The 11,079-nt window shown below is 48.3% G+C and overlaps 1 protein-coding gene and 1 pseudogene across 3 annotated transcripts in view; one reads left to right on the forward strand and one right to left on the reverse strand.

Annotated features, from left to right (window-relative positions):
• LOC104855880 overlaps window positions 1–739 on the forward strand; it is a 2,245-nt pseudogene extending 1,506 nt beyond the window's left edge.
• A 6,327-nt stretch (window positions 740–7,066) lies between these two features.
• Arhgef15 (Rho guanine nucleotide exchange factor 15) overlaps window positions 7,067–11,079 on the reverse strand; it is a 12,430-nt gene continuing 8,417 nt past the window's right edge. For 2 of the 3 annotated variants that reach the window (XM_010614948.3, XM_010614946.2), the window contains exons 10-16: window positions 9,928–10,002; window positions 9,745–9,837; window positions 9,508–9,668; window positions 9,263–9,415; window positions 8,928–9,010; window positions 8,720–8,824; window positions 7,067–7,634 (exon numbers count right to left, since the gene is read on the reverse strand). In XM_010614948.3, coding sequence (XP_010613250.1) covers window positions 7,483–7,634; window positions 8,720–8,824; window positions 8,928–9,010; window positions 9,263–9,415; window positions 9,508–9,668; window positions 9,745–9,837; window positions 9,928–10,002 — 822 coding nt within the window. In that variant the 3' untranslated portion in view covers window positions 7,067–7,482. The remainder of the gene's footprint in view (window positions 7,635–8,719; window positions 8,825–8,927; window positions 9,011–9,262; window positions 9,416–9,507; window positions 9,669–9,744; window positions 9,838–9,927; window positions 10,003–11,079) is intronic. The other variant, XM_010614949.1, reaches the window with a different exon arrangement.

Genomic DNA, 11,079 nt, shown 5'->3' on the forward strand with positions numbered 1-11,079 from the left:
TTTGGCTCAGTCGTTCCACCACCTGCCTCGCAAGCACAAGGACCTGAGTTCAATCCCCGGTACCAAAAAATAAATAAATAAATAAATAAATAAATAAATAAAAATAATAATAATAATAATAATAATAATAATGGGCTGGGGATTTAGCTCAGCGATTCAGTGGCCTGCCTTGCAAGCATAAGGACCCGAGTTCAATCCCCGGTACCAAAAAAAAAAAGAAAAGTGGACAAATCACCAATGAGATAAATGATGCCAGTCATGGTACTTTAAGCAGCTATAGCCTTGTATCAATGGTTTTGCACTATTTACAAACCCTACCTGAACCCATCCTTCCATCCCTCCAAAAAATTTACCCGGAATCTTTTAGTCCTGCTAGCCAGGGACACCCTGTACATCAGGCTCCATGTAATATTCCTCCTTACCTCTCAAAGAATGAATCAAGTCTTGGGTACCTCTTACTGGCTTTCTTAAATATTATGCTACAGAATTTGACTGGAACAGCCAAATGATTTCAGTCTGTGAAGCCAAAGCTATTCCAAGGCCTGATGATACTGAGTGGAGAAATAAATACATCTGTGTAGAAGAACCTTTTGATGGAACAAATACAGCCAGAGGCATGCATGAAAGGCAGAAGTTTGATATGATCAAAGATCAATGTTTAAAGTCATTTCACAGATTGAAAAACAAAAGAGATTTGAACAGTACACTACCTTTAAGAACTGCTCTCCTGAAAAGATAACTGACCTCTATTTCTTAAATTCTTCTGAGAAATAAAGAACAAGTTACATCATTAAAAAAAAGTGGGGGTGTAAGACTTAAGTCTCACTTTTACTCCTGGAGCGTGAACAGCCAAGAGGCTTCCACAATGCTGGGCTCAGAAGCTCAGCGAGGCTCCAGGAGCTTGTCGGACAGCGAGAGTCACCCAGGAAGGACCACACCAGGCAAGTTGGCAAATAGACCTTTATTACTCTGGCCAGACTGCACTCCCCAAGCCAAGTAGCTCAGAAAGGCGGCTAGCTCAGAAACAGAGGCCATTTTATATAGGGCTAAGGGGGGGTTTACACTTAAAACTTACAGGAAGAGGACAAAGGCAAAGAATCAGTTGATCTGAGCTAGTGGTCATCAAGCATATACTTGACCGTCATGTACTAATGATCAGCAGATTGATTATCCATTGTTCCATTTACAACTTAAATTATAATGTTCAGAACATTCAACTACAGGCAAGTAAGGAGTGGCGTGATTTGTGTTGGGTCTCTGTGTTCACTATAGTTTCCATTTAGTTTCCCAGCTACTTCAAAGCAGTTACCTAACAATTCACAATTAATCATTAGTTATCCTATAAGGGATGGGGGGGGAGCGACAGTCTCTAGGTCGTTTGCTGGTCAACATGGAGTCGCTCTGGTTCAATCAGGCTCTTACAGGGGGGAAGGCCGGGGATTTAGCTCAGTGTTTTGCTTCCTGCTTTGCAAGTGCTAAGTCCTGAGTTTGATTCTTGTTACCCCCAGTCCCCCAAAAAAAGTGTATTGGGAGGGCAGAGCTTCCACTGTGGCTCAGGCTAAGCTGCCTGAAGCTGGAGAGGGCTGGATAGCTCTCTTAAGCAGAGGGGATCTGAGATAGCTTTGCCAGGAACCAGGAGCAGAACACAGGGCAGACCAGCATCGTGACTGGCAAGGTGGGCTCGGAGATTCACCTAGAAATCAATGCTAAAACTCATTTCACAAGAAGAAGCAGACAGTCCTTCAGACATTGGATGAGGCAGCTTTGAAACAACTGAGCCCTGGAGGGAAAGAGATTCAGATGAAAAGATATTCATGAGCAAGAAGCTGGAGAGCAGGAAGGTGATACAACAGTGATTCTGAAACAGAGGACACGCAAATTCATCTCCAGAGATAACTACCTATGACAGTGCTGAGAAAGATAAAGAGAACTTACATGCTGGAAAAAGTGGAAAAAAATCAAAAGGGTTTACACAACTCTGGCTGACAGTGACGAAAGTAACATGGAGGAGTCTTTGTATCAGGAAAATCCTGAAACTTGAGTGACACCTTGCTTAAACCTGAGACTTTACCACTGACAGAAAGACCTCCAAAAAATCTGTACATGATGAAGAAGGAATTGGAGGAAAAGTGAAAGTAAAAGCAGAGAGAAGACTTGAAAAAGAGGAGAGATGGAAAAAATTAGGCAGTTAGAAAGAAACAAAAAGTGAGGAAATGACGTGGAACGGCCATTGAATGACAGTGGTCGTCTTCTTGTGGAGACCTTTGTGAAACGGCTTTGGAGGAGGAAAATAACTCTCCATTTGAAGATGAAGAATCATTGGAATTAATAAGGGCAGCTGTAAAGAACAAAGTAAAAAAGCACAAGAAAAAAGGAATCATCTTTGGAGAGTGGGATCTTTTCATTTGAAGAAAAGAGTGAGTTATCAAAAGGCAGCATGAGGGCCAGGGTACTCAGTGGTGTTGCCATCTGCCTAGCAAACACAAGGACCCAAGTTCAATCCCCAGTACCAAAAAAAAGCGCCATGAAAAAGGAAAGAAAGGCAGCCAAGTTAAATAAGGAAACACTAAAAAAAATTGCATAGTGAAACTCAGTGCCTTATACAAGAGTCTGCATTTAATCTTCCATATCATAAAAACCATTCATGATTTCTTCAAATGTAATCCCTCAAAAAACATATATTTTTTCTGGTTTTTACGTGGTTTTTTTTTTTGTTTGGTGGTTGGTTGGTTTTGAAAGGGTCTCACTAGGCAGTTCAGGCTGTCCTTAACTCACTAAGTAGCCCAAGCTGGCCTGCACAATCGCAGTGATCTTCATACCTCCACCGAGTGCGCCACCACACCCAACAGTTTTGCTGTTGTTTTGTTTTGTTTGTTGAGACAGGGTCTCACTATATAGTGCAGAATGGCCTTGAACTTGCTATGTAGCTCAGGCTGGCCTCAAACTCAGGGCAATCTTCCTGCCTCTGCCTCCGGAGTGCTGAAATTACAGGCAAGCGCCACCATGCGCCACTGGTTTGTTGTATTTGGGGGCTTAATTTCCGGGGGAAGCGTGCATCTCTATATCTTGTTACGTCGGGGGCTTTTTGTTTATTTTTGTCTTGTTTTTTTGAGACAGGGTCTCACTGTATAGTTGAGACTGACCTGGAGCTCACTATGTAGCCGAGGCTGGTCTGGAACTCACAGCGATTCTCCTGCCTCAGTCTCCCGAGTGCTGGGATTACAGGCATGTGCCACCACGCCGGGCTGCAAATGCTTCGTTATTATTTTTGCTGTTCTAAATAATACTTTCGTATTTAATTTTTATATTCTTTTTTTTTAAATGGGCCCCACACACTCTGGATCCAGCCCCAACTCCTTCCCTCAGAGTGCGACTTCAGACTTCTAAAGGGACATGGGATTGGATAAGGCTTCACAAGTGGCGATGAGAGGGCCCGGGGAAGCCGACCATTGGAAAGAAAAAAATTAAAATCTCGGGAAAGAAGGAGCGAGATGGAACTCCAGGAGTCAGCGGGTGGGGTATAATACGGAGAAGTTTGAGCTTAAGTACTCAGGACTGGCTCAAAGCTGGCGGCAGAGTTGCAGCAGAGGTCAGGGTAAAATGCCCAACTCTCATCTGATGTGCGAGAACTGTGGAGCAGAAGTGACTGATGGCCTGGGCGAGAGAAGAGAGCCCTGGGAATCAGCATCCTGGGGAGGAACCTGTTACAGGAAGCCTGGCAGAGCTCTGAAGGCCCCAGCGTGCTCTAGGTCTTGGAGCCCAGCAGCCGGCGGAGGGGCGGGGCCAAGGGCGGGGCGGGGTCTACTAGAGGGGCGTGGTGATGGATATGTCCATCTGGATATGATGTGGATATGGCTGATTCTGGTCTGCCCGGATATTCCGCTCGACTTGGTCTGACCCGAGGCTGCTGTTGGGTGCAGAGACTGCAGTCTGGAAAGAGTGCTGGGGAGCAAGCAGGAGCCCACCATGGTTGTGGGAAGCTGTCAGAGGAAGGTACTCCCTGCTCCAGGACTGTGCGTCTGACTGGCCTGGCCAACCTGGGCAACCCGAACTGCACTTAACCTCTGTAGCTGAAGAGGAAGATGATCCCTGCCAGCAAGGAAGGAGGAGAGGACCATGCTGAAGAGCTCTGGAAGGGATCGCACGGAGTGGGCTGCAGGGAGAGGATGGTGGTCACAGGGAGGCTGTACATGACCCAGCAGAAAGGTAGATCCCTGTAGGAAGCAATGCAGACAAGGGAGAAAGCAAATCCGGATGATTTACCTCGTGTCACCTGTAAATCATTCCCACTCTTCCGTCTTCCTTACCTCACTCCCATTCCCATTTCAGTCCACTCTCTCCTGCCTAGGGTCTTCCTTCCCCCACATCTGTCCCTTTCCCATGGAGCTGTGCTTCATGCCCTTGGCCCTCTGCAATAGGCCTACAGAATCCAGACCCCTCCAGGATTGCACCAACACTTGGGTCACCCCAAAATGGAAAGGGAGCTCTAAGATACTAACAGAAACCAACCCCAGGAAGACCACAAAATGGAGGTCCCTTTCCTCTGCCTTATGTTTCCAAAATAATTCCTATCTTGTCCTCATTATCTCACTAGCAGAACCTCTAAATTGGAGCATGAGGGCTTAGTGGCAGACTTCAGGAAACTATGCAGGGTCCCTATGTAGCTTTGTGTGTGCCCCTAGATGTCTCTGAGTATCTCAGTTTGTCTCTGCTTACGCCAAAGAGGGGTAGGGTAATGGGAGGAAGGATTCCCACCAAGAAACTTGAAGGAACACATGCAATGCTTCTACCCTCACCACCTCTACCTTCTGTTCTTGACCTACAATCTCCTCATGACCTCTTTCCCCATATCTTCCCACAGCTGCTTTCTTCTTGTGGTCTGAGTCTTAGCTCAAATGTTATCTCCTCCAGGGTCTTCCCTAAAACTCCCCTCTCACATACACAGCCCTTGCTGTGTTTTCTTTTTTTGGGGGGGGGTTGAGACAGGGTCTTACTATGTAGTTGAGACTGATCTGGAACTCACTATGTAGCCCAGGCTGGTCTTGAACTCCCAGAGATCCTCTGCCTCAGCCTCCCAAGTGCTGGGATTATAGGCATGTGGCATCACACCTGGCTCTTTTTATTTTTGTACTGGAGATTGAATTGAGGACCTTTGCACTGAGCTATATTCCTAGCTTTTTAAAAAAAATTTTTAAAAACTTTTGAGATAGGATCCCACTTGTGATCCTCCTGCCTCAGCCTCCGGAATGCTGTAACTACAGGAATGCACCACCACTCTGGGCTTTGTATTTCTTCATAGCACTTACTGCTATCTGATTTTATCTTTCTAATTTGATGAATGAATAATTGTCTTCCTCTCCTCAACATAGACTCCCTGAGGACAAGAACCTTGTCTTTTTCATGTCTGTGTGCTTGGATCTTGTAACAGTGCCTGCCTGAAGGTTCTCCAACAGGTGTAGAGTGAATTAAATTAAGCACAGAGATGCTTGCCCTATCAGTAAAGGACCTTTATGGCTAACTCATTGCTCCTTGTAGTCTTTTTTTTTTTTTTTTTTTTTGGTACCAGGGATCAAGCTCGGGACCTTGTGCTTGCGAGGCAGGCAGAGGAACCACTGAGCTAAATCCCCAGCCCGGCTCCTTGTATTCATCTCACTGCATCTTTGTTCCCTGTAAGAGCCCAGCCCAAGGTGGCCCTGCCCTGCCTGCTTCTCCAGGCTGCAGGAACCCCCTCACCACCACAGAGGCTACAAACCCCTTGCCACCATCAGTGCCACCAGAGCTGCAGGCTGGCACACTCGGGACTTACATCTGGTCTCCACATCCCAGTTCCCAGTGGAACCGATCCCTGCTCTTTCATCTTTCGGCGTAGCCCCATCTCTCATTGTAATGCAGTATTTGTGAACTGCTACTTCTTTGAGCACACACTGTCCTGAAGAGCCTCAATACAACTCCACCAGCATTTATTGAGGGTTTCCATATGTCAGGCACTGTGCTAGGTGAATCTCCAAAGTTGTGGACCTGCCAAATGCCAGTGCCCTCTTCCCTCAGAGTCTCCAGAGTACTTGTACCTCCTGTCGTCTTCGTGGCAGTTTCTGTCCTGGGCAAGTTGCCAAGCATGACTGAAGGGAAAGGGTGATGGCCCAGAACAGGAAAGGCTATGTCCCAGGCTTGGGTCCCCACTTGCGAGCACCTGTCTGTTCAGCTGTTTCCAGCCCTCACCTTCTTTGGCATTTTCAGAGGGAAGTTGCCCATCTGGAAGCAGATGCTCTGCTTGGGGCCAGGTAGCAACTCCAGCTCTCCACTCTCTCCACTGTTCAGCCCCATGTTTCTAGGAGAGGATCAGGGTGGAGGCAAGAAGCCCAAGAGGGAGGCTCATCAGCCAGCCTGTCATCCACAGCTTCTGTGTCTTCAACCCAACCTGGGATCCAGAGCGCTCTGCAGCCCAAGACTGAGGCTGCTGGATGAGAATAGTGTGAGTTAGGGAATATGCAGGCTGGGATCATGGAGAGCAGGGTTTGGCAGGAAAATGGTGTGGAGATTTAAGGGGCCTTGAGCACCAGCTACTGGCCACCTTGTTTCCCTCCGGCTCCTCCACCAGGCTGCTTGACTGCTTCATAGCATCGCCCTCCAACCGTCATGGAACCCTGTGCTTTAAGACACCCGCAGTCCAGGGCTTTCATCCTCAGCTTGGCCTGCCTGCCAAGCTACACCCAATATGCTCTCTCCTGGAACTTAGACCTAATGTCTTTCTTAGAGAGAACAGCAAGAGAAATGTAGATAAGAGAAGAAATGGAGCCTTCATTCAAGGCAGTGGAGATACCACCACACACTGCACGTGATCGGCAGAATCACCCTCCCTGATATATTACAGACGAACACACACGCAGATCCTCTGAGACACACACACTCCGGATTCTTCTAGAAGAGAGGAAATGGTTTGACAGGGCACAGGAGATATCCAATGAATAAATCTAATACTTCTCAGACTCAAAGGCAGAATGGGTGGCTGTTGCAGAACCAAGCAGAGTGACTGCTGGTCTCTTGGGCCCAGATCACCATCTTTGGCTGGATAGGTCCCTGATCATCCTTGTTGGCTACAGGACTTTATCTCTATGGCAGTAGTTTGGTTTGGTTTAGTTTTTAACTGCACTGAGCCAGCAATGTCTTCCTTGGCTGTGAACATAGCAAGGATACTCACTTGCCAGGGACTGAGCCAGTTCGTGCCCATCAGCTGCTCTCTACTTTGCCTCTGTCTCCACCAACAAGCACTGAAGCTATCCTCATTCCTTCTTATGGCTGTGAGCTCAGAGGCATTGGCTGTTTCATTGTTTCATTGGCTGCCCTGTCTTGAAACTCAGTCCCTATTGGTTGCCACTAGAGGTAGTGTTTCCACTGGCAGTGAATCGGATGGATGGTTTCTGTTCCCTCGGTGTTGTGCTGCCTCTGCCAGTGTCCCAACCTGGGCCCCACCCCCAACCTGCATTAGGGTGAGGGGTCACTGGGGGTGCCTGAAGAGGGTCCCATAGCCTCAAGAAGCCTCTGGTGCCGACGAAGGTGCTTCCGCCGTTCATGCTCCCCTGTGACTTCACATACCAACTGAGCAGGAAAGGCCCCAGGAAGCCCCTTCAGCCAGCCTAGGGAAAGAGACAGGGCAGGGAAAAACAAGGGATGAGGCCAAAGGTCAGGTGAAGAGGAAAAGGGGTCTCAGTCCTTGGGGGTTACAATGGGGGAGGGAATTAGTTGAGAAGCTTGGAGCATTGGTAGACGGGGCACCACCTGCTGCTGCTGCTGCTGCTGCTGCTGTGAGCGACAGCAGCATTTTGAGAGGGTCGGGGTCCAGTCATTGCTGTGGAGAACAGCACTGGCTGCTGGTGTCACTCAGAGTAAGAAGCAGAGTTTGCAACAAACTCAGACCCTTCACACTGAGCACCCCAGGCCTTTTGTTACTTTGAATCAGGTTCTTACCATACATCAATAAATTGCCCAAACTGAGCTCAAATATGCAATCCTCCTGACTCAGCCTTCCAGAGTACTGGGATTATAGGTGCCTGGCTGAGGCACTGTTCTTGGGATTACAGGTGCTGGCTGAGGTGGACTTCTTATAGGGACTTACAAGGACCCACAAAATCTCATCCCTGTTACCTCTGGATTTCATTTCCTTCTGTTCTCCCTTGTCTGGCTCCCTGTAGCCATGCTGGACTCCCTACAGTTCCTCCATCATACACCAGACTGAAAGGCTTTGCACTGCTCGTTCCTCTAACAGGGACACTCTTCCTCCAGACACCATGAGCCCAAATTGCTCACATCTGTCCAATTTACTTCCATCCTGCCGCCTCAGCCTCCCCATTTGAAACTATAACTCTTCCTAACCTTGAAAATTCCCAACCTTTTTATTCTGCTCCACGTTTGTTTTTCCTGTTGCACTCAGCACCTCCCAACATGCTTTTATTTATCTATTCATCGGGTTTATTCTTTAGTGTTTGCTTCCTCTATTAGAAGGCATGCTGCAGGTCCGGGGATGCAGCTCCGTGGCAGAGCATTTACCTAGCATGCACAAGGGCCTGGGTTCAAGCTCAGCACCATTGCCAAACCGGAGGGCTTTCTGCAGCGGGACAGGAAGCTTTGTGTGCTTGGTTGACAGTGTTCAATAAATATCAATGGAAAGAACAAAATACATAAATAAATATCAATTGGGTGAGTACATGAAAGAATCTCTCACCTTCAGGATTCTTGTGCAGATGCTTGGCGGGTGCCCTGGACTCCACACCTGGTCCCTCGGCCTTGACAGGTGTAGATGGCTCTGAGCACAGTTCCTGGGAACACTCTGCAGGTGACAGAGAGTAGGATCCAGATTCTTTAGCGCTTCTCCCCCATATTCCCCATGGGACTCACTTTTCCCTCCCTCCTCCCCTGAGCTTGATACTCACCACAGTCCTCATAGATGGTATCAGGGGAGCAGGGAAGGGGACCTGGAGTAGGGAAGGCTCCCAGCCAGCGCTGCATGTCTGATCTGGTGGAGACAGAGAGAGGGCTCACAATTGGCCCAGGAGATCCTCCTGAGGGAGGAAGAGGCCGTGAGGAGAAAGAATTGGGGGAGGGGCGGTCTCAGAGGATAGGGGAAGGTCCCGAGGCCTGGTGGTGATTGTGTGTGTGCGTGCGCGCGCGTGCGCTCGCACACATAAACTGGTGAGGATCCCGGCCGGGGGCACACACATGCCCCCACACCCCCAGCCCCCAAAAACGTTTTCCGGACACAACTCACAGGGAGGAAGCTTGGAGTAGCCGTTGGGTGGGGCGGCCCTGGTGGTTGCTGAGAAGGGAGAGGCGGAAGGTAGGGGGTCCAGATGGGTCTGGAACCTGCTGGGCCTGCACCAGGGAGCGATGGGCATAGTCCAAGACCTGCAGCCGCTGCCCACTGCCCGAGGAAGAGGGTGTTCAGAGGAGAGTGGAAATCTCCCCGGGCACCTCCTCCCCACCCAGCCAGGGGTCTCTCTGCTTTGAACCCACCTCTTGGGCTGAGTGATGAGCAGGAGGTCACTAAAAAGCAGCAGGCAGAGGGGAGTGAAGCGGGGGCGCGAGGTGAAGAGCACGCCCCCCCTCCGGCACCCTAACTCGGTCAGCTCGCCCTGCAACTCCAGGCGCCTTGACCAGGAGACCAGCGGCAGAGCCTGCGAGAAAACGCGAAGTTCGAGCTTCATTTTGCTGGAGAGAAAGGCGAGATGAGGAGATTGGGCAGGGACTAACCTTGACTTTGTGGAAGCGCAGCCTTTGCGTGAGTCGGATCAGCTCTTCAGTCTGCTTCATGCGCCCTACCTCAGCGCTGCAACGCTCAATGATCTGAGTGAAGTGGCCGTCAAGTCATTCACCTCCCGCTCCCTTCCAGCCCTCCCTGTCGCTTCTCCCAGCCTCAGCTTTCCTCCTGCCCACCTTGCTGACAGCACCCAAGGCCTTCTGAGCATTTTCCTGGCGACTGGATCCCTCCTCGGTCTGGCGCAGGATATTCTGGGCACAAGGAGGAAAAATGACTGGGACTTCTGCTCCGGAACCTTAGCATTCAAAGGGGCCACAGGCTTGGTGAAACGCTCTGTTTGGGATCATAGGGCTGCAGCAGTGGCCTCAACAAGGCTGAGAGGCTATAGCTTCTCTTCACCATAGCCTACCCTACACTGTAGGGTATGGGTTTTTTTTTTCCTCCCTTTTTACTCAGCCCAAACTGACTCTGTAGAGCCCATGTTCCCCCCTACCCTTCTGTTTTTTTTGTTTTTTTTGTTTTTTTTGGTTGTTTTTTTTTCCTATCCTTAAGAAATGTACAACTTCACCATCATTTAAAAATATATATATATCAAGGGTAGAAATTCAACTCAGTGGTTCTGCAGCCTGCCTCTCAAGCACAAGGTCCCAAGTTCGATCCCCAGTACCACAAAAAATATCGAGAGTCCTCACTAACTGCATAACCCTGAAGAAGTCATGTTATCTCTCTCTCTCTCTCTCTCTCTCTCTCTCTCTCAACCTCAATTTCCCCATATGTAAAATGGGAATAATACCTAGTGTACGAATAGTATGGTATTGTGGATTCAAGGAGGTAACAGCATATCAAAGGGGCTTAGCATCATCCTTGGCACATAGTAAATTCTGAAAAAGTGGGTTGCTTTTTTTTTTTTTTGCAGTGCCAGGGATCCAACTCAGGACCTTGCATTTGCAAATGTAGGCACAGTGCCACTGAGCTAAATCCCCAGCTCCAGTTACTATTATTTTAATAATTATTAACTACAACTATAGTGCAAACAATATATAAGGTGATTAATAGTGCCTAGCTTTCAACTGTGTCTCCATCAATTATTTCTGTATGACCTGGAGAAAGTGATTTAACCTGTAGCTCAATTTCCTCTTTTATAAAGTAGAATAAATAATAGTTCCTGCCTCACACAGTTAGTGAGGTTAAATAAATACATAGCATTTAGATTTGTATTTCAGGGTAGAGGATTTAGCTCAGTAGCTCCACCACCTGCCTCACAAGCACAAGGACCCAGTTTTGATTCCCGGTACCAAAAAAAAAAAAAAAAAAAAATTTTGGCTTTA

This window comes from Fukomys damarensis, unplaced genomic scaffold (genome assembly GCF_012274545.1).
Source record: "Fukomys damarensis isolate Sample0158 unplaced genomic scaffold, DMR_v1.0_HiC HiC_scaffold_13, whole genome shotgun sequence".
Lineage (NCBI taxonomy): Eukaryota > Metazoa > Chordata > Mammalia > Rodentia > Bathyergidae > Fukomys > Fukomys damarensis.